The following is a 24,511-nucleotide window of genomic DNA, read 5'->3' as shown; positions in this document are numbered from 1 at the left end:
CACTATACATTTTAAAGCAATAGCAAGACTACAAATTCGACAGGCTGATACAGAAATATTTTAATGAACAGAAATAAAAACAAATAAAGCGGAAAACAAACAATATTTTGATTTGGGCCTAACCGAGTGTTTGCATCATGCCTATCGATAAACTCCGTCCATACTAAAATGTACACGCGCAACTCCCGATGACATGTCGGGTAAGTTTCAAAGACATGTACCGAGGTCACGGAGGGCAAACAGGTGTTTGAGTGATTCACAAGTAAACGACTGCAAACTGGCAAACGGGAAACGTCTCCTTAATGGGTAGTATTTTTCAAATTATCGGGAAAATACCTGAAAATCAGCATTTACTTCCAGTTCTGTATTAACCCGGTAAGTCACATACTAAACAAAGAATGATTCCAAACACTAAACAGGTTAGTGTTTATAAGTAAACATTTATCAAATTAAATTGGTCTGGACCAATTTAATTTGATAAATGCTTACTAATAAACACTAACCTATACTAAAAGCACCATAAAACTTTTAAAACATTGACTTCATTGCAGGGAAAGATAGGCAATTATTATGAGGTCGATAAATCCTTGTATCGACCGAACCTGAAAGGCAATAAAAAAGCAATAAACGCTTTATTATTGTATACAAAAGCTCGACGTTTATTCACAGGTGAAAAAGAGTTATTAAATCAAAACATTTTCAGTTGTTGGTAATTTGTACAATTGTAAGGCTCTTTAATTGTATATGACGTCACACTGTTATAACGTCAAAATGTTACGAAGTCACTGCTGGAGGTCAATATGATCTTTTATCCTTAATGTGTTTATACCGATAAAAAAGACTACAGGTTCAATATCAGTGAATATAATAGATCTATATAAGAGTACCTTACCTCATTTTCAGATTAAATTAAGTCAGCCTTGCTAGCGCACTAAACGTATAAGTTTCTGTTAAAACTACTGACTGACCTTCAATTTATATATTGATTTGACTGCCAGATATATATCAGCTTAACTGGCGTACTGATGGATTTGTCAAATACTTATTGACTGGACTGGCGTACTGCTGGACTTGTCAAATACTTATTGACTGGACTGACGTACTGGTGAACTTGTCAAGTATTTATTGACTGGACTGACGTACTGGTGGACTTGTCAAGTATTTATTGACTGGTCTGACGTACTGATGGACTTGTCAAATACTTATTGACTGGACTGACGTACTGGTGGACTTGTCAAGTATTTATTGACTGGACTGACGTATTGATGGACTTGTCAAATATTTATTGACTGGACTTAGGTACTGATGGACTTGTCAAATATTTATTGACTGGACTGACGTACTGATGGACTTATCAAATAGTGTTATTGACTGGACTGACGTACTGAAGAACATGTTAAATATTTATTGACTGGACTGACGTACTGATGGACTTGTCAAATATTTATTGACTGGACTGACACACTGATGGACTTGTCAAAAAAAGTTATTGACTGGACTAATGTACTGGTGGATTTGTCATATATTACAGAAATAAACACATTTGGAACAGAAACACAGTTGTTCGGAGTGTTATTTTTGTGAATATAATATAGAAATAAACACATCTGGAACAGAAACACAGTTAGTTGTTCGGAGTGTTATTTTTGTGAATATAATATAGAAATAAACACATTTAGAACAGAAACACAGACGCTAAAGCGGCAGCTGAGATTATCATAATGCATAAAGTGTATAAAACAAGGGCTTTATCAGGTGTAGATGGCGAGGTCGAAGGATTCACGTAATCATCGTGCAGCTTCTTCCCGCCACTTTGTCCACCCGTTTTAGACATGTCTTTTAATTCGTATTTTTCTGAAAAAGAGTAAAAGTTGTTTGAAATAGATATCACTGAATTTGTTTCGAAAACCAAACCTTAATGTATAGGTATTTTAACACTGCGCGAGTGAGCAAAGTAACTCAACTTCACAAGGTTACTTCATCTAGTATTGTTGATGTATGACAGCTATGGGAACTTAAAACAACAACAGCAACAACTGTAGGCGATGAAACATCAAACTATCTTTCAGACTGATAAAGACAAAGCAGTCTATTGATACAAATGGATAAACGTATCCTGCCAGAATGTAAGATAAAATATGTATTCCTATCCTCATTGTTTCAGAATACATACAACCCTTCTTAAAGCAAAACTGTTACTATACCGGATTGAATAATACCTGAAGCTTTCTTCAGCTGCCAGTTCTTGTTAATTTCAAACCAAACCTCCCAAAGCACTTGCTGACCCACGAACACACCAAGAACAATATTTGCAAAGTATGTTTGAGGCTGCGGTATCATGTCGTTGTTAAAGGCGAAGAAAAATGTCACAACTACAATATAAGAAAACATGAAACTTGTATCAGAAATGCATAAACGATTACTTATACAGAAACCGATATATTTAATTTATGCGGAAGATCTTTAGACAATATTGAGTGGATCTTGGGTTAGCTTTGATTAAGACAGGATTAATACCTTTTTAGAGATGTTCGCTAGTTTAACTGTTGCCATTTAATTATCGCATCTATACACATATTATGCAGTTTTGACATGACTGTAACGTAAGAGTATAAAACTTTAGCCATCATGATAATGAGTGAAATATTACCAGCTATGATAATCGTGCTTTTTCCTAAAAACCAGTGGCCCCAGATAAATATCGCCCTTATTTTGGAGTCGGGTTTTGGTCGCACAATGCCCATAACTACTTGAAGTGTTGATGCAGACATCACTGTTATACCTAGATAGCTATGAATTTCTGCATTCTGAAAGAAACAGGTATGTTTGATTTATACAAAGAAGCCAAGACCACATGATATCTTCTTAGTAATTGGTCTGATGGATAAAGAGATACCTGTCTACCTAACGTCAAAGAGTAGAGTTAGAGCATTCGGGGATACACTAAAACTGGTTTGGTGATCGCTCACGTCATGAACGCGGAAAGAAATTGAAATATCAATAACCTAGACGATCAACTGCATAAGAAGAAATCATTCATGGAATTACTTTGTCCCTAAGACGTACATAACATCCCCATGAATATGAAAACGTACACATCTTGTTATTAAAACGACAAAGAAATCTATAGATTTTATAAATCTTATATGAACATTGGAATACTTACAAATGAGTTGCGCGGGCGAAATGGTATAATTTAGATAAAAGCATCAAAAGGATCTGAAATTAATTTTAAAAAAGGGTTTTACTCGTAAGATCAGGTATCTCTCGCTCTCGAACACCAAAATTATATTTTCACTACCGGTCAAGTCACTCATGAAAGAAAAATCTACATATGGGGCCAGTTGTTCGAAACTTTAACCAGCTGTTAAACTAACCGCTGGTTAAATTTTGATTCAAAACACTTGTCTTGGTGGGAAACACTAGTATGATGTTTTGATTTTATTGTAAAGAATTTTAAATTTTCATAATTCCTAACTCATACATTTGTTTTTTTAAGTCGTCTAAAATGTCGAAAACTAACCCTAAAAGTTAATCAACTGTTAGCTTAATCCCTTGTTAAAGTTTCGAACAACAGGGCCCTGGTGTTAACTTGGCGATAGACAGTTTGATCTAACTGAATATCATCTGTATTATACAGTCACTGTATACATGAACATGTTGAGTTCAAAATTATATTACCTCTGTCAATTTGCCGACTACTACAAATATCAAGACGAAACTTGCGACAGTTAACAGCCATGTTATGATTGCCAGAGGTCGATGAATCTGAAAACAAATAACATCGGTTAAAACTGATTTGCACGTTCAGAGTTTACTTTATAGCAGATTTAAAGGGGAACTCCTTTAGAGAATGATAAGGTAAAAAAAAAAAACTCCAACGGCATTTTTGACACCGTTACAAAACTCGTCTTGGACCCCTATAAAGTCGACGTCACTTGCATTATAGGACATTAGAGAAAATAAGGGTAAATTACAAACATGAAAATTTGCATCCCAAGAACACAGACGCCTCAAACAGTATTTCTACATCAGTGTATGTAGAGATGTGTACATGACTTTAAAATAAATACACAAGTAAGTAAAACATATAGACAATAGGTCTTGTAAGGGTTAACCATATACGTTCTTTCTTTTTGTACTAATGATTATTCTGTCGAAAATACGGCTTGTATTAAACTACTAGATGGAAATCTTATTCCGTATCATGCTTTTACCTGTACTACATTAATGAATATTAAGTTCTTGGTAAATATGTAGTTCTTTTTCTCTAAGTGGCATCTGGCTAAAATTGAAGCAAAAATGTGAAAATAAAAAAGGAAAAAGTAGCTCGATCTGGGATGTATTCGGCTTTTTCGGATCAAACACGGTGCTTCATCAGTAAACTGGTAGCGTGATAGAAAATATAGTTTACTGTTATGTTACACGAAAATATGAAAATCCAGCATTTTGTGACTCTGAATGTTTATGTTATGTACTTTTGACTGAATCACGTTTTGAAAAACACATCAAACAGCATCCTTTTCAAGAAATGAAATCATGAAGCAGTCACACGATGGGCAGCACAACAGATATCCATTCTAATTCTAGGGAATCTATCTCATGATTTCTTAGCCCGTGTAATTTCAGGGCGACATACGAGGACAAGGTGGGGTAGTATTTCACAAGATAAATATTTTTTCTAGATTTTTTTCTAGTAATAAATTAAACTATTTAAGTAACTGACGACATTCCGAAATGTATCAGGTCCACAGTGAACATTTGGTAAATTTAAACTAAAAACCGACTAAATAATGCATAATAACGTTCATTTTACCATCTCTTCATTTTTTAAAGTAACGAAAATATATGTATGTTGAGTCTTAATCAAACGGGAAAATATCATTTAAAAGAATACAGAGGTGTAGCCATTTATATATAAAATATGACAGGTTAGAGAGGTCATTTTGTTTCTGTCTAGCTTTTCCTCCTTTGTTATCACAAAATTAGCTCATTTGTGCTGTAACATGTGTATGTATTTTTATAACTTTTAAATCAAATAATGAATAAATTGGTATCAATATAAGAAGGTTTTATGGTCATGTAATATTGTTACGTACAATAGAGATAGAGACTTATAAGGAGTTCCTGCATGCTTGGACTTGGAGACTTGGACTTCAAACCTCTAATAAGTAAAGTTGTCGTAACTTCATCTGTATTAAAGCTATATTGCTGGAACTTCGCATCTATAGCTTTTTGTAGTATATCAGTGCCAATCTCCATTTTTTCTAGAAAAGGGCAAAACTCCAATAGTCAGGCTATGTTTTAGACTTTAAACATTCATGAATACGGGCCCAGAAAATATAACAAGTTCAAGCACCGTACGCCCAAAAGGACCAGAAAATAAAACCTCTTACCTGAAACCATACTTTGCTTCCACATACGATTCTATTATTAAAACCATTTTTAAAATGTCTCGCTACAATGGTTGCTATACCAATTAGCCACATCCAGCCAATCAACATCAAAGACCCTATAAATTATACTATATATAAGGCTTTCTGAATGCAAGCTGTAAACTTTTTTTTGGTTACAGCATGTCGCAAGCTGATTAACCTTTCATCAAAAAAAAATAAAAGCATAGTAACTTCTCATAATTAATGGTTTCTTAACAGAAGTTTCAAAAACTTTACTTTTTCCATACATGTAAAGTATTTAAATTGTCTTCATATCAACAAATAAATATATGTAAAATAAACTTCAACGCCGTCCATTTCTTTGTGTGTTTGTTTTTAGTTTAGCGCCGTTTTTCAACAGCATTAAAGATATTTAACGCAGGGAAGTTAACATAAACAGTGTTCCTCGCGACCCCGCGGTCCGTAGATTTTTGCTCACCCGATTGAGCTAAGCGGGCGGGCTCAGCCAGGGTCCAGTTTCAAGTGTAGAGACTGAAACTGAAACCTAATATAAACGGAAGTAGGTAAAGAATATTCATGTATCTTTGATAGAGTGCTGTAGATTTACCATGAATTTGTTTAGTCAACGGTAGAGATGATCCTCTGATAATTTCGTTTTCTTGAAAACTAACTTTCCTAGAAGATATTAGAGGTAGCTGCACGTGTATTCCAATAACTTCAGTACCTGCATATAAAGTTACACATAATAAATAAATCTGGACGTTCATCAGTGTTTGAAATTATTATTTGTCCAATGGCATTGCAGTATTTTTCAAATTATCGGGAAAATACATGAAAATCAGCATTTACTTCCAGTTCTGAATTAACCCAGTAAGTCACATACTAAACAAAGAATGATTCCAAACACTAAACAGGTTAGTGTTTATAAGTAAACATTTATCAAATTAAATTGGTCTGGACCAATTTAATTTGATAAATGCTTACCAATAAACACTAACCTATACTAAAAGCACCATAAAACTTTTAAAACATTGACTTCATTGCAGGGAAAGATTATTAGGAGGTCGATAAATCCTTGTATCGACCGAACCTGAAAGGCAATAAAAAAGCAATAACCGCTTTATTATTGTATCCAAAAGCTCGACGTTTATTTGTGAAAAAGAGTTATTAAATCAAAACATTTTCAGTTGTTGGTAATTTGTACAATTGTAAGGCTCTTTAATTGTATATGACGTCACACTGTTATAACGTCAAAATGTTACGAAGTCACTGCTGGAGGTCAATATGATCTTTTATCCTTAATGTGTTTATACCGATAAAAAAGACTACAGGTTCAATATCAGTGAATATAATAAATCTATATAAGAGTACCTTACCTCATTTTCAGATTAAATTAAGTCAGCCTTGCTAGCGCACTAAACGTATAAGTTTCTGTTAAAACTACTGATTGACCTTCAATATATATATTGATTTGACTGCCAGATATATATCAACTTAACTGGCGTACTGATGGATTTGTCAAATACTTATTGACTGGACTGGCGTACTGATGGACTTGTCAAATACTTATTGACTGGACTGACGTACTGGTGAACTTGTCAAGTATTTATTGACTGGACTGACGTACTGGTGGACTTGTCAAGTATTTATTGACTGGTCTGACACACTGATGGACTTGTCAAAAAAAATTATTGACTGGACTAATGTACTGGTGGATTTGTCAGAACAACAAAAGCAATCGTTTTCATAACTAAGGTGTTACATGTTAAAATGGCAATACCTTTATATATCGGACCCCATGCAAGCATGAGATAATAATTATCGGATAAGTCATAATGTTTCCTTAATTTATGCCCCTCTCCAATGTAAACAAACATTGACAATGGACGTTTGAACCTGCAGTACAATCGACCGTCTTTGTATGTTCCTTGTATATCAAACAAACCGTGCTGGAAAGTAAATGTACTTAATGTTCATTCAATATAATATTTGAAATCTATGTACAATGTAATAGTTTTTTACATATATGTTCTAATACTTATATAATGCAGATAATTTGTTTTTAATGTCGTGACTGGTGTCCATGCCACATGCCACATTAAATGAATTTAATCAAGTGTTAGATACATACATTCTTATATCAAATTGCACTCTACTGACCTATCCACTGGATTATTCTACGGTTTACTTATAATTACTAAATTTCTTGAAAATGTTTATTTTTTCACCATCAGTCTATTTCATCTGCCAAGATTTAGACGCATATATTAGTGTCTTTAATAGCAATCAATTTTATTCTTTTTCAGTTTATAAACATATTTACTTTAAATTGCCGCTCGTTGTAGAGTTCCTCGTGGTTATATCCGCGTTGGATAGCACAACCTGATTCATCTGAAGTACAGGTAATAGTTTCATCGTGGCCCTGGGTATAATACAAACATAATGTAAATAGGTAAAATATGAATAAAAAGTTCGTTAAATATATTAAGATGATATTGGGATACACAAAATCTGAACAAAAACCACACGGCTGGGCATTGCCTTGGAATGACCGGTGGCAGTCACATTGTTGGGCACTGCTTTGGAGTGACCTGTGACAGAGTTACATTGTTGGGCACCACCTTGCAATGACCAGTAACAGTTACATTGTTGGGCACCACCTTGCAATGACCAGTGACAATTACATTGTTGGGCATCATCTTTCAATGGTCTGTGACAGAGTTGCATTGTTGGGCACGGCCTTGGAACGACCAGTGACAGTTGCATTGTTGGGCACTGCCTTGCAATGACCAATGACAGTTAGATTGTTGGACACTGCCTTGCAAGACCAGTGACAGTTACACTGTTGGGCCCACCTTGCAAGACCAGTGACAGTTACATTGTTGGGCATCACCTTGCAATGACCAGTGACAGTTACATTGTTGGGCCCACCTTGCAATGACCAGTGACAGTTACATTGTTGGGCACCACCTTGCAATTACCAGTGACAGTTACATTATTGGGCCCACCTTGCAAAGACCAGTGACAGTTACATTGTTGGGCCCACCTTGCAAGATCAGTGACAGTTACATTGTTGGGCATCACCTTGCAATGACCAGTGACAGTTACATTGTTGGGCACCACCTTGCAATGACCAGTGACAGTTACATTGTTGGGCCCACCTTGCAATGACCAGTGACAGTTACATCGTTGGGTTATAAATTGGAATGACCAATGGCACTTACAATGCTGGGCACTGCCTTGGAAAGACCAGTGACAGACACATTGTTGGACACTGCCTTGGAATGACCAGTGACAGTTACATTGTTGGGCACTGCCTTGGAAAAACTTAATATAGTTGGGCACTTATGGCAGAAAAACATTGTTGGGAATCACCTTCGAATGACAAGTAACAGCTTTACATAGTTGAGAACTGTCTTAAAAGACTATTGGCAGAATTACATAGTAAGGCACCGACTTGGAATGACCAGTCACAGTTATATAGCCAGCCAGGCACTGCCTTGAAATGATCAGTGCTAAATTTACGAAGTTAAGCGTCGCTTAGGAAAGGGTGGTTCACAATTTCGTAAGGTCCTGGGTCATGGTTATTTTCCAGTTGTATTTAGTAAAATTATAATACGTTTTATTAAAGAAGTTATGACCAAACTGTTTTGAGACATACCGCATTAGTGTTCAATCCGTTTACAGTTAGACGCTTTGATTCCCTCTTTCATTGTGTCTGACGGAAGAGGGGGATAGGCAGTTTTTAAATCCTATCGGGACTAAATTCTTCTGATTTATGTCTTCGGGCCCTTAAGTCTTGATGCTCTGTCCTTTACAAAGGCATTGAGTACATGCGTTATGGGATCTTAATGTTTGTTTTTTGCATACATTTACAAGAGCATTTTTTATGTTTTACGTACCATGCCTTTTGTTGCCATTCTCTGTATTAGGGATTCACCTGGCGAAGATTACATTTTTTTTAAATGTCCCGTGACTTTAGAACATAGCGAGAGTTAGAGTGTGGTAAGGTGCAAAAAATAAACCGTTTAAACTCCCCAGTGGTGTTTAAAGGCAGTGCCCCATTGTGTCCCTTTATTTTTTTGTTTTGTCCTCGTGTGTCTGCATTGTATGTGCGCGGGTGCGCGTGTGTTGGGCGCCGCCTTGGAATGACCAGTGGCAGTTACATAGTTGGGCGTCGTCTTGGAATGACCAGTAGCAGTTACATAGTTGAATGCCGCCTTGAAATGACCAATGACAGAGTTACATAGTTTGGCGCCGCCTCTGAATGACAGAAGGAAGAGTTACCTGGTTGGGTGCCGTCTTGGAGTGGCCAGTGGCAGACTTGCATGGTTTGCGCCGCCTTGGAATGAACCAATGGAAGAGTTACTTAGTTGGCCACCGCCTCTGAATGACAAGTGACGGTTACATGGTTGGGCGCCGCCTTGGAATGAACCTACATAGTTAGGTGTCGCCTTGCAACGACTAGTAATAGACTTAATGGTTGGGTGCTACCTTGGAGTGACCAGTAGAAGACTTACATGGTCGGGTGCCGTCATGGAATGACCAGTGCAGAGTTGCAGAGTTAAGCACCACTTAAAATGACAAGTGACAGTTATATAGTTGGGCGACACCTTGGAATGTCCAGTAGCAGAGTTACATAGTTGAGCGCATCTTGGAATTATAAGCTGCAGAGTTACATGCGCCGCCTTTAAATGACCAGTTGCAGGGTTATATAGTTATGCGACGCCTTGTAATGACCAGTAGCTGAATTATATGGTTGTGTGCCGCTTTGGAATTACCATTGGCAGAGCAGAGAGAAGTAATGTTTGCCTTCTTGGAATGGCCAGTTTAAGAGTTCAATTTTGGACATTACAATCTTTAAGTGCCGTGTAGCGGCTGTAAAAAAGTTTCCCCGTACTTCGATTCAATGTTGTTATTTTCTGATCCTTAGTTATCATGGAGTCCATTTAATAGATGCGTAATAGAGGTACTAGGGAGTGTGAGTGGTGTTGCATATAGAGAATAATAGGTTAGTGCCGTAGATGAGAAAGTTTATCTGGCGAGGTGGAGGAGGTTATCGGGTGAGCCGAAGGCGAACCTGATAACGTCCGGAGCCGAGCCAGGTAAACTTTCTCCATCTTAGGCACTAACCTATTATTCTATTTATCTTGTCATTACTTCATTTTCCGATATTTGGCAATTTATTTTACAAAAATAAGTGTGCGACAACGGCTTTAATGACGTCATATTCGTAATGACGTCACATAATAATGACGTGATTACCGGCAAAATCGCAATAACTTCTTCGTTTTTGAATAAAAACTCATTATTTGACCACTCATTTTCTTAGTTCGGACATTTCCGACACAATGATGATGGTTTCGTTGCAAAATTTCTTATGACAACAATATCGATCATGAGGTCACATGATCAACTGACCGTATATCACTGGTCACATGATCAACTGACGGTATATCAAGAAAGATATACGGCACCCTGATATCGGGTCGAAAATACTGCAAGTGACAGGATAAATTTCATTACCTCTCATGAACAGACTCAATCAAACCGAATCTGCTATTATTCTGCTTGGTTGCATTCTATGCTTCCAAAGAATCTTTTTACAGATTTTATTGGAATGGTCAGTAGTAGAGTAATATATAATTGGGTGCCGCTTTGAATTGACCACAGGCAGAGTTAGTTGGGTGCCGCCTTGGAATGACCAGAGGCAGAGTTATGTAGTTGGGCGCCGCCTTGGAAAGACCAGAGGCAGATAACATAGTTGAGCACCGCCTTGGAATGACCAAAACAGAGTTATGTAGATGAACACCGCCTTGGTTGAACACCGCCTTGCAATGACCAGAGGCAGATAACATAGTTGATAACCGCCTTGGAATGACCAAAGGCAGAGTTATATAGCTGGACGCCTCCTTGAAATGACTGGAGGCAGAGTCATGTAGTAGGGCACCGCCTTGAAATGACCAGAGACAGATAACATTGTTGAGCACCGCCTTGGAATGACCAGAGGCAGAGATCCAGATTGAAGCACGAATGAAAACTTAAAGGGAAAGGCAAGATTTTTAATTATTTAAAGAAGTGAAAGAATTTTTAACATAGACTTAAAAATGAGAAAGTTATAAACATTTCAATATTTGATGAAAATGGCGGCCCAACATTAAACACAATTAATTTATTTATTTATTAAATTTCTAGATATATATTTAAACTGTATTCGCTTATTTCTGTAAAATAATTTCCTAATTTTCTATTATGTAAGAAATTGCCATATTTTAAATCTTACCCCCAAGAAACCTTGGAAATTATTTTTTGAAAGGTTATTTGCTAAGTAAGGATTTCAGTTTTGTGTAAATGACGCCATAAACACACTAAAATGGCTACCTCCATGATCCACCATTTTCTTAAATTTCAAACTGCCTTATCTTTTTCAATTATTGTCAAATTCTAAAAATTCTTTTAGCGTTATAAAATGTTTGAGGATAGCTTTCATATAAAATTAACGTATTTTCAGGCATGCCTTGCCCTTTAATAACTAAAATATGTTAAAAGTACAAGCCATGCTGTCAAATTATTATTTATTTTTTATTATCATTTGAACTCACCATAACTATATCGTCAGAAAAGCCAACAGAGACATATCCTTCTTGTGACCCGAACATCTCAAATTCCACCGAGTTATTTACTGTTTTATAGGTGACAGCGGTATAACAATCGTGACCGGAACATGTTCTTGGATACAGGAAACAGCCTTTACTCTTCCCGCATTCAGACCAGTCGATTATCTCAAATGTAGGAGAGAGCTGTAAAATCATACGAGCTTTGTTACATCGGCAAGTTTTGTGTTGTGTAAATGCCATGTACACTTCTAACTGCTACTTATTGCGTAAGATGGTATCACTGAACATTGCGCTCATTTTCTTCTGTAATATTAACAGCCACTCACAACAACAACAACAGATTTTTGTTTTTTCAATGATATTTCAAAATACTTGCTAACTTTTGTCAATAAAGTGTTAAGATTTTACGTGATCAGGTCCGAGTTGTTCAAAATTAAGCAAACGATCGATTAACTTTTAGGGCTGTATTTTAACATTTTAAAAGACTTAGTATAACAAATGAATGAGATACATATTCTGAACGCTAAAAAGTCCTTAGAGTAGAACTAAAGTACCATGCTGTTCTTTCCCACCAAGACTAATATTTTGAATCAAAATTTAACCGGTGGTTAGTGAAACAGCCGGTACAAGTTTCGAAATAGTGGTCCCAGATCTATTTAGAGAGTATCAGGATATTACGATAATCTTAATGACATCTTTTATAAATCAACAGTTTTTTTACCTGTTCAGTTTGTGGCTCACTAATTAATTCAGTAGCTGTCAATTCTACAACCTCGTCTACCCAAAATCTAGTGAAGTCCTGCACATAGCTGATGCTGCAGTAAAACATATAAAGTTGCTCCAAATAGCAGTTCAAACTAAAAACTTTCTTGAATATGTAAGGCTTATCATAACTTTTGTCGGAAGACACAACAGTTAGTCTTAATAATCACAAATTATGTTGCATTTTCATGCAAAAATAAGCGTGAATTTCGGATGTTTTAGTGGCCTCTGTTTTTGGAAAGCTTTGCATATTTTATCCGTGACTTTGAACTAAAAAGCCCATTTTTTGGTCTCTGGAATGGGATGGAATGTGAGGAAATATGCTAAATTAGTAGAATAATCTAGATTTTTCTTTTTCTTACAGAACTGATCATATTTCACCATCCAAGCACAAAGTAATGAAAATAACTCGATTATGCGAAAGAAATCTGATAAAGTGAAAAAAAATGTCTGAAAAGGCAAAGCGGCATAAGTAAATTGTCTATATTGTCCAAAAGGCACAGAAATGGTATCATGGTCCCATAGACACAAAAACAATAACACTGAATTGGTATCATGGTCCCAATAACATTGAATTGGTATCATGGTCCAAATAGCATTGAATTGGTATCATGGTCCCAAGGGCACAGAAACAATAACATTGAATCGGTACCATGATTCCAAAGGCATCGAAATAATAATAATGACAATGAGACAAAGTTGTAAATACGGGCTTTTACGGCTGCAAAAACGTAGCACGCTTTCAGCTTGAGATCATCGATTCCATGTTCCCGAATGATCTGTACAATAGCTAAACCGAAGAATTACTTTCGTTGAAGACCATTCGCGTCAAATAACATGAAAGCAAAGGCGGTCTCGGTTGTCACGGTGTCTGACTTTAAATCATTTATCCGTCAACGCTGTGGGTTCGTTATTATATAACTCTTTCATGAGAGGAAACTATCTATCGGAAGGTCGGTTGTTCTATCTAGATGCCAGCTCGAGTTTATGATAATACACGGATTGGCACCTTGGATCTACCTCTACCATCAAAAGCTGGAAAGTCGCAGAATGGCCTATAAGTGTGTCGGAGTGACGTCGTTAGACGCAACAAAAACAAACCAAAACATCAAGGCAAAAGTTCTGCAGCGTTATCATTTATAAAATTGTTAGTAGAAAAAAATATGTATGCAATCTTACACTAAGACCATGCACGCAATGAAACAAAGAAATTATGGACATATACTTACACGAACTCAATATCACCAACTGATATGTTCGGTGCAGTCCATATCAGATGCATTGAAGAAACAGGTAGATTGTTACTGTGCGTTATCATGTTCTGCAATGCACAATCAAGTTCTTTTTATCAAGTTGTATTTCTGACAATTAGGATGTTCTTATGAGGCAGCTACCAGCGAACCAAAATTGAAGGGATGTTTTAATATATTGACATTCGTAAGAAAACTATTAATCTCATTGAACTATTAAACGTTTGTATAAGAAACTTTGTAACGTAACGCCGTTGCGCGGTTGAAACAAGGAAGTTTATTCGTGCTTAGCCTAGTGAAACACGAAATAAATAGACAATTTATTTGTTATACGTACATGAACTGCCGACACATCCTTCACTTAAAACACCTGGTTTAAATAACATTTTGCGTCTGGCATTCAAAGTATGAACAATATTTTTGATTTCACCCATACTAAAGCAAATATTGGCTATATCAGCCAATCATAACATGTGATATGTCAAAAAAAGTAAGAATATCAAAATAACATGGAATAATAAGGAACACCAGTGACATAAAGCCTGCAATGTTACGTATAACTTCTTTGTGAAAAGCAAAGACGGTTTTGTTAAATATCTCTGCAGTGTTGAAACAGTGCCTACCTTTTCACCGCCAAGACAGTCTAAGGCGTGTGTCTTATTTGCTGGCCAGTCTGTAAACTGTCCGACAATTCTCTCTGTGTCTCCTGACTTTGGCCGTGCCCGAATCTGAATGCCCTTTAGTGTGTCCCCAGATGTCCTTGCAGATACTATTACTACATTTGAAAAGATGTATCTTTGATGATGATTCAGTTAATCAATTGGTATAAAGCAAATACTGCAGTACGTAGAAGCTTCGTGTATTTGGTCAAATAAGTTTGACTGGAGTAATTTGCATAAGGCGTAGCTGTTCATCATGGCATTACTTACTATTTCCAGAGCATATAAGGGATATAAAAGATACATTTGTGTTTTAAAGCTAGGGTTAAAACATATTTATTCTTTTTGTTTTGCTGAACCATCATTGTACAGCACACTTTACATAACATACTATTGAGGACAGAACCTTTATCAAGATATTTTCCTTTTTCTTTTAATTTTTCTTTCTCTTTTTGTCTGTTTTTCTTTTCTTTCTTTTTTCTTTCTGCTTCTGTAGGCGTTTAATATTCATTAAATAATTAATTTGTGCTATGTCATTTATAAATTGTGATATTCTGCATTTATTTACTTTGTTCGTATAAGATAATAAATCAATATTTAATTGCTCTGATACTGTCGTAAGTTAAGGCTGAAACCACTAAATCTGGCTGTTCTTTATTTCATATTAAATACACTTACTTAATAACGCTATTTCAACATTTTCTAGAATATTAGACTTGTAGAGACTTACATGCCCATAAAGAACTATATCGCTAAAATATAAAAAATATGGTATTATCTTTTCTATAAGAAAGCTACACTTCATTAAATACAATCCTCTGAATATAATCATTTTCGCTTCTTTTCATGTCTTTTCGAGATATAAATTGTAATGCCACCATTTTTTATCTAGCATGCGAAAGGAGCATACCTATTTCAATATTGAAATAAATCTTGAAATCTTGATTGAATGCAACACATACGTACTGAAACGCAGACCAATATGCTTCTGAGAAAGGAACACAGATAAGAGATATTTATATTTTGACTGCTTGTGGTAAATTTGATTTGGTTGTGATCAGTCTTGAATCATACGTACATGGTACAGTCACTACATGTTTTCAGGTATGATGTTTGATGTGATAGTTAATTGTTCGAACTTAATGATACAAATCTTCATATAGAGAGAATTTATCTACATGTGTTTCTTTACTTCTTAACACTGCTTACTTTCCATTCGTGAAGTAATTTTATGAAGTGTTTTTTTTTAATGATTTGAACTTGAGTTCAAGTATGTTATTATTTAGAAGTAAACAAGGACTTTCTCCTTAACTCTCTCATAAATTTTCGTTATTTAAAGGTGGTCAATCACATTTAATCAACATTTAATGACATTTTTTACTTTTTGTATATTCTGGTAGAGAATTATTTAAATGTCTAGTTTTACATTTGCATTTGATAGACATATCAACTATTGAACAATCTGAACCAAAATGCAAGTTTTAAAGCTGTGTGTAGCTTCTGAATTCATTTATTTCCAATCTATCTTGGTTGCGCAACCAAGATAGGCAAAGGGAGGTAATAATAATTTTTCAAACTTGCGTTTCTAATGAATTCCATCTAAATACATAATTTTTAATGCAAATATTTTACAAATATATTACAATATGTCTAATATTTATACATTTCCTTAGGCAAAGTATGTTTATCAAATTTATACTTATGATAAAATAACTCTATCTTGGTTGGGCAACCAGGATAGGAAAATGAAATTTTAAAAATACCTCCAGTGAAAATCTAATTTGTATTAAGTGTTAAGTGAACATAAATGAGTGTAAATGATCAGATGCTAAAGTTTCGAACAAATCCGTTACATGGCCAAAATCTGATTATCCACCTTTAACAGCTGTAAAGACTTGTGGCATTACAGGGCGGAATAAATATTTTGACGTCGACATTTTTATGTTTTATTGATATACGGCTTTAGCTTAGATGTATGGGCCAATTAGAGGGCATTGCTTTAACACAATTGATAATCAATGCAGTGAATACACGATATTTCTCCTCATAAGCTGGTCATGTGTGAAAATTAAACACTTCTGATCTCTGCAACTAGTTGTATACTAAATAATATGTTAGGTTCGCATTCTTGATTAATTCATTTTGATCTATAGTGCATAAAAATATTATAAAACGTATTATCTTACAATGTATAGATTCTGACGGAGAATATCTGGTAGTATTAGGTGTCATCTGGAAAGGACACGGTGTCATTTGACGTTGCCTGCCGTGCTTTGGAAACATTGTAAGACATGTATCCCATGGTGCTCCGTTAGGAAATCCATATACTGAAATAAGGAGCGAAAGTATTTCATATGAAATTTAGTATCACACAATCCTGTTGTTTCATCTAGTATATACGATATAGTATTTATTTATTTACAACAAGTCATGATATATCAATCAACACAATGGGCTTACATTACGTGTTAACCTTTAGTCTCCTGGTGGCAAGTGATTCTGCCTTTGCAACAGCACAGACCAGGATGAGCCTGCACATCTGTGCATGCTCATTTGGTCTGCACTATTCGCTGTGCTATCAGTAAATTATCAGTGAACACCCCTTTGAATGATAAATGGTACTGTCAAAACTGAATGATAGATCAGTCCATTTTAGGAATATAGCAGGGCAAAGGTTAAATGTAAGTCTGATTACGTGTACTCATGCCATACATGAACAAGGAATTCTCAAACATCATTTCGATACACATTATGTTCTTTAACTGGTCAGAGAGAACTAATTGAATGTCCATATTCCCATATCTAAATGTTCTCAACATTTAAAATATCCGTTGTGAAGGAATTATCCAACGCTTATGAGAGAACTGCAAAAATATACACCAATATCACCTTTGGGCAACCCGCTTACCCGCAATGCGTTGCTCTACTGGTACAAATTGATAAGTCTCACCCATAAGAATGCATCATTTAATTTCATTTTGGCCAGTAATCATGGAGTAAAATGTGATTCATGAAATACGAAGCCGGTCAATGTAATTTACATTTTTATGTTGAAATTTCAATAACATATACATTATATCATGTGATCTGGCAGCTTTACAAGTAACAAGTAAGCGATGATTAATGTACATTTATTGTTATTGTTCACAAGAATACAAGATGTTCAAATTAGTGTAAATGCCGTATAGAACAACACTTAATAATGTACAAAGGTCAAGAGATATGGTTTAAATTGAGGTTTAAGATAAAAGAACTCAGCACGTAGTCTTTAGTCATATATAAATACTGATTACTTTAAAGGGACAGTTTCAAACTTGTAGTTTATGCTGTAAGCAGCATTTAATCATCTGAAGATTTTGTGTAGATGAAACGTTTGATAGTCTTCTTTTATTGTATGTAGTCTTTCCAGGTGCATTAATACACTGCCGTTTGATTATATATCACGCATGCATTGTTTTCTTATTTAAGTAAATGCTGGGAAACTGACGATCACGTTATTTCTCAGTCTGCACCAATCATCCGCGGGATAACTAGCGAAAATTCACATCGAAATGTAATATTGTGACGCCTTATCAATATCAAAATACCCTAGATTTTACGTAAAATGTTTAAATTCGAAATTGAAATATTCTGTTTTCACGAAACACGTGTCACCCGCCACTTACCATGCAGTCATTGTTAAATGCTAAATATAAGGGACATAACTCCGGTGAAAATCTATGAACCGTAACATTCCAAAGATATACACAACTAAGCTTGACAATCTTGAAAAGTTAGGAGAATTAGTCAAATCAAGCCAATTGCGCTGGTGTATAAATTTGTTAATTGAGGGGCCCACAGTAATAAAATTCGTAACTAGCCAGCCAGCTGGTGGGGGGGGGGGGGGGGGCCTGACCCCATCCCCCACCTGGACACGTGCCTGATTAGCACTGGCATCACAGAATTTGAGTCAAGGATCAAAGCTCCGCTGAAGATCGCTGAACCGGAACATGCCAACCATATTCACGGCTTGACTTTGCACTGATCACTCCTGTAAGGTTTAGTGGAATTCCGTCCAGTAAGATAAAAGAAGTGGCCGTGACACCATAACATTTGACGAATCAAGGGTCATAACTCTGCAGAAAATCATTTAAACGAAATATGCCGATGACATACACAACTTGGCTTGGCATTGAGCACTTTTGTAAAGTTCTCTGTAATTCCTGTTGGTGGTATTGCAACAGTTACGCGAACAAGGTAAATACGACAAATCAAGGGCCACTGAAAATCATGGGACCGAAACACGCCGATGATCTGCGCAAATAGGCACCGCACTGATCACTCCTGTATAGTTAGGTGGAAATCTGCCTAATAATATGTAAGAAGTGGCCAAAAACGTCATAAAAAGTTGACGAATCAAAGGCCGTAACTCCGCTGAAACTCCAAGTATCTATGACTAGCACCTTGTCGCCTTATTTCCGTAATGCTGTAACTTGCTATTTGATAGTTTTGGGAAACGACGTTTAAAGATTTGAGTGTCATTGACTTACAGACACTACTTACAGGCTTTTTTAACTAAAATTTAGCCCCTTTATGTTTGTCCTACAAGGCCACAAATTCACCATCCAACATAACTGATGTCATAGAGATGTACCTTACGGCCTAAAATCTCAATTTTGCCAGAAATGGACTTACGGCACTTGGGAATTAAGGCGACGACCTGTTTAAGCAGGAGATTTCGAATGAGACGCACAAAATATAATTGAGCCATGCCATGGGAAAACCAACACAGTGGGTTTGCGACCAGCATGGATCCAGACCAGCCTGCGCATCCGCGCAGTCTGGTCAGGATCCATGCTGTTCGCTTTTTGTAATTAGCGATACCATTAGCGAACAGCATGGATCTTAACTAGACTGGGCGGATGCGCAGGCTGGTCTGGATCCATGCTGGTCGCAAAGCCACTATGTTGGTTTTCTCATGGCACGGCTCAATATTATGCTAACATTGAGTCCAAGTACGGGGAGATTTCAACTGATGTTTTACCACTTTAATTGGTGTCGGCAGTTTGAAATCATGTTCTTTGTATTAACAAGGATTTTTATATATAATCAAAGTTAAAGAGCACTCAAGAAGTTTAGCTTCTAACTATACTAATACATGTAGGGTCAATTATGAAATCATTTCATCTTGCTTCGGCAATATGGAAAAAAGTATAATTAATTAGCAATCAATCATAATTGTGTTACGTATTATTTTGCTTTAGGCTGCATACATGCAAGTATGTACAAACTGGAGATTTATACGTATACGTAGCATAATTGTGCACTATAATGCGGTTCTTATTTTCCTAATTTTCCTAATTAATAGTCTTGGCATTTGATGGACAAATTAGGCACAATAGAATGTGAACGAGTATTTTAAGAGTAACAATTTATGCCTTATGATTTTGCTAACTGATACAAATGAAACAGATATGTTTGCATAAATGTACCACATAAGCTCATTCTTTAGACTTGTGAATATACGGTTTCAAATAGCACTGCTGCTCCGAATAACATTTATATTTTGACGATGCGATAATGAAAATATTTTACCTTCATTTATGTTCCAAATAAGATGTAACAAATTTATTATAAATATCCCATGTTTTGCAATTATTTTAGCCATTTCAGAATAATACAACTTTCTCCTTCGTAATGATGTATAGCATGTAGGCTGATACGTACGGCATTGAGATATTTCAAGTAGCGTATGGTATGGCGTGTGTTTGTTTATTTTATGTAATAGCGATCTTCTCCTAAAGGGACTGCATTGTCTACTAGCCCACATATCTCCACTTTCGTTATTTAGAATACATTTTTTGTTAAAACCTGCTTGTTAATATAGGATTTACTGTTATCAGATTTGTATCGTATAACTGGTCAGCTAAATGGTTTAAAATAGAATATGGAAACTCCACAGGTCGCCCAACAGTACAGTAGCAGGCTGAGTTTAATTGAGCCTCTTCATGGACGGTAGTGGAAATGTATGCTAACGTCCACTCCTCTAGAACCTGGTTGAGCAGACCTCACCATCTGTACATGTCACAAGTATCAAAAAACAATTAAGAGACATCCGCAGAAGTTTTCATACGGCAGTTTACGTAGAATCTTTAATGATACAAAGATGTGTCGGTGTGCCGTTAATCCATAAAAAACAAATTCAATGATGCATAGAGTGCAATTTTGTTTGGTTGACCAGTTCATTTTTGTGACTGTTCACATTCATTGTTACCTTTGTGCTTTCATCTTGTTTTTACTTTGTATTTCTGTTTTAAATTTTTAAGAGCACTGAGAACTCCGTCTTCTTCGGTTTTAAAGGAAAAATATCTGATGCGAACAACATCAGTTAAACCATAGGAAATGTATGAAAATGTCGTTCGTGAAGTTACATAATTGAAATGAGCGTCCTGGGCGGAAACTCATATATTTTCAAAATAAATCAGTCTAATAAAATACAAGACTCATCTCATTTAGAATAATACACATGATATGATTAATGCGTTGCATTTAAAGCTGTTTGATGTCTAGGTTACAATTGGTGTTTTTATATATATTTATTCTTCCTAAATGATACAAACATTTACAGTTTACAGTTTATTTAATACTCTCAACACAAATACAATTGTGACATGAGGATACACAAAAAACATTTATACACATATACATCAATTTCGAATCATGTGAAATATGGGAAAGCACATGTAAATGTCTATGGAGAGATACCAAAACTGTTATTTTATTTTGTTTTACAGAAGAAAGTTTAAAAGCTTAAGATGTATGTAAACCTGCGTAATTAAATATATTCAAAACCAAGATACAAAGCTAAACACAGATGAGTAGAAGATTAAATTCAATTTTCTGTTTTTACAAGTCGTATTAAGTGTAATGAAAAATTAATAATATCGTTATAACAATAACATTGACATGAAGTAATATTTATCATATTTGACAAGTTCCCTTTAAACTTTATAGCTACAAATAAAACGCCCTTCTTAATGGTCAGTAAATCATTTTTATACTTAAACATCAGCACGTTGGTCTTATCGCAACAGTCAGTGTGGTTAAGTAGGCATTCTATATTCTCTTAGATAAAATACGTCAGATTTGTTGAGGAGATGGTGTACTCTTTCTCGCGAAGCTCGTAGAGTGTCTATTACTTATGTAACATGCACTTTGTAATATATTTTAATTAAATCGAGGGTTATGTGCGTGAAAATTTCTTGTTAAAATTTTAGCAGCAAATAGTAAAAACAGATAAATTTCTCTACACATCTTGGGGGATCAAGACGCAGCTTTTTTTCTAACACTTTAATCATGGATATTAGTACGAATAAAAACCTGCTATCTTCATTTCTAATTGCAGTTTTAAGATTTGAATGAAAAGAATCAGGTAAAATACGGCTACGTTTTGAATAAAAGTACAGCCGTTACGCTTTATCAATGTGTTTTTTGTTGTTTTTTTTCCCAGAAATTACGAAGCATGTCACATCTTCACAGTGACACTGTTCTTGCCTTTTATAATAATGAAGGAAGCTATGACTTTAAGTCATTAGTTACATTCTAACTACCGGTATCAATTTTAAACTAACAATAACTAGATTCGAGGGTGATAGCCCTCTTCGTAGCTAAACTGCATTGACGCTGCCAATATTTTATATTAACCAAAGTATTGACACGTGCAACACTTATCCGCATGTGTTGCATACCTTAGCGAAACAAAAATATGATACTATCTTAAAAGGAGAATGAGGTTGATTGGTTTTACTAAACAAATGTATTTTGTACTTTATCTTGTAGTTTATGTAGTTGCGCTGTATGAATGTGTGTTTTAGCTTGTAATGGTTTACAAGGTTGCGTTTTGGTAGACAAACAGAATGTTTCAAGACAAAAGACAACAAAAAACTAATGTCATTTCTTCGTAAGTCAATGGGAAAATAATTACAATGTGAATTTTGATGTCGGCAGGTCATAGCTAAGCGTCATACTGACCTTGGGACTGACAGTATCATTTTGATCAGTTGTAGTGACCTTGAGAAGGGGTTCATTCATTCATTTTGGTCAGTTGTAGCGACATTGAGAAGGATTTTATTCACACATTTTGGTCTAAACCCTGACAGTATCATTGTAGTGACCTTGAGAAGGGTTTCATTAACTCACTTTTGTCAGTTGTAGTGAGCTTGAGAATGGTTTCATTCACTCACTTTTGTCAGTTGTAGTGACCCTGAGAAGGGTTTCATTCATTTACATTGGTCTATGACAGGACGAGGGCTTAGAGTGTATAAATTAATCGTCAAAAATACATTTAATTAATGTTACGGTCAGTAAATCAGCCCCACGTACGAAACGGTTTATATTCAGTTTATTTGGCAAATTCGCACCTTGGACAGACAAAGACTTTAAAAATATTGAGAACGCTTAGACCTTGGTAACCTTCACTTTATTTTACTTGAATAAAGCATTAATGTTCACTTTGGTTTGTCAATATGTTAAAAGTATGATTAATTAGCAATACAATTAGCTTTATGTTGCGTGCATGCAAGTATGTATAAACCTGATTGAGGTTCGTATTGCGCTCTGTTATTACCATACAAAAAGAGTTTCTTTTTTTTTCTTTTGTTCGGTGACATTCATAATAAATCTTGGAGTATTTTTCGGTAATGAAACATTAAATACACTAAATAATATTACATGTATTAAATTCCGTATAATTACATGTCTCCTAGTTTGAGCAATTGACCTATCATGTGTCGGTGCGACGTTAAATCCACCCCACCCCCCACCAAAAAAAAAGTTTGAGCAATTGACCGGGCTACAGTTCAACAAAAAATTTGGCAAGGATAAAGTCAAAACCTGAAGATAAACATGAACATTTATTTCTGACGTCATTTAATAAAAACACATATACGCTCGTAGAATGACTTGCCGAAGGCCCGAGTATCAATAGTTTTAACTATTGACCGATAAGCCATTCAATAAAGGTATAATATAAGAAGGAACAAAATTTACATGATAGAAACCTGTTACACATGACAGTATTTGTCTTTAATAATAATAATAACAATAACAATAAAAATAACCGTTTTTATAATTACTATCAGGAAAATTAACTGATTTACATTAATCTAAAAATAACAGCGCTTGATAATTTGGTTTTATTGATAAAAAGTAACCGCCAATATCATAATAATGAAAAAGGTCACACAAGTGAAAGTGACCAATCTTTATATGTAGTACTTATAAAAACTGTGACAAATCAATTCCATTATAAACGTGCAACCATTGTTATTGAAATATAACATATCATAAAATCAGATTATTGTGTTTCACCTATAACATTAAATTTGTATAAAAATATTAACTTACCACTCTGTATGTTCCAAATAGCACAGAGTAAATTTATTATATAAATCCCATATTTCATGAGGATCTTCGCCATCTTTGTACAGTAAAATGGCATTAAGATGAATCAAGTAGCATCTGGCGCGTGTTTGTTTATGCAATATTGTTCTACTTTAATAAAGGAACTACATTTTGTACTATTGCACAGTTATATCACGTGGTCACTAGGCTGATATGACATCGTGATTTCAAGTAGCGTGTGATGTGTGTTTGTTTGTTTGTTTTATGTAATATTTACAGTGCTCCAGCTAGGATTAAAAAAGGGCAGGGTGCTGGCCTGAAAAGGGCAATTCTGGGGTGGTGGTCGGTCTGGGACCGTGCTCCCCCGGGGAAAAATATAACTGGTCCATGCATACAGTTCATTTTAACATACTTTAGACATGGAATTTGGCATAATTTAGACATGT

The 24,511-nt window shown here is 35.4% G+C and overlaps 1 protein-coding gene across 2 annotated transcripts; it reads right to left on the bottom strand.

The window, feature by feature from the left end:
- Positions 1–1,520: 1,520 nt before the first annotated feature.
- LOC123546513 (putative ferric-chelate reductase 1) lies at positions 1,521–24,236 on the bottom strand. 2 transcript variants are annotated; one of them, XM_045332854.2, is made up of 14 exons: positions 24,069–24,236; positions 16,871–17,011; positions 14,649–14,800; positions 14,005–14,096; positions 12,735–12,828; positions 11,999–12,196; positions 7,720–7,818; positions 7,177–7,345; positions 6,004–6,120; positions 5,397–5,512; positions 3,682–3,768; positions 2,651–2,807; positions 2,220–2,372; positions 1,521–1,854 (listed from the first exon to the last, which is right to left on the bottom strand). In XM_045332854.2, exons 1-14 carry the CDS (start codon positions 24,160–24,162, stop codon positions 1,676–1,678), a joined length of 1,848 nt encoding a protein of 615 aa, XP_045188789.2. In that variant the 5' UTR covers positions 24,163–24,236; the 3' UTR covers positions 1,521–1,675. The 2 variants fall into 2 exon arrangements, with proteins under 2 accessions (XP_045188789.2, XP_045188788.2); XM_045332853.2 differs by lacking the exon at positions 24,069–24,236 and adding an exon at positions 20,259–20,417.
- Positions 24,237–24,511: the final 275 nt, after the last annotated feature.

This window comes from Mercenaria mercenaria, chromosome 9 (genome assembly GCF_021730395.1).
Source record: "Mercenaria mercenaria strain notata chromosome 9, MADL_Memer_1, whole genome shotgun sequence".
Classification (NCBI taxonomy): Eukaryota; Metazoa; Mollusca; class Bivalvia; order Venerida; family Veneridae; genus Mercenaria; species Mercenaria mercenaria.
This window is presented reverse-complemented; position numbering and strand designations above follow the sequence as displayed.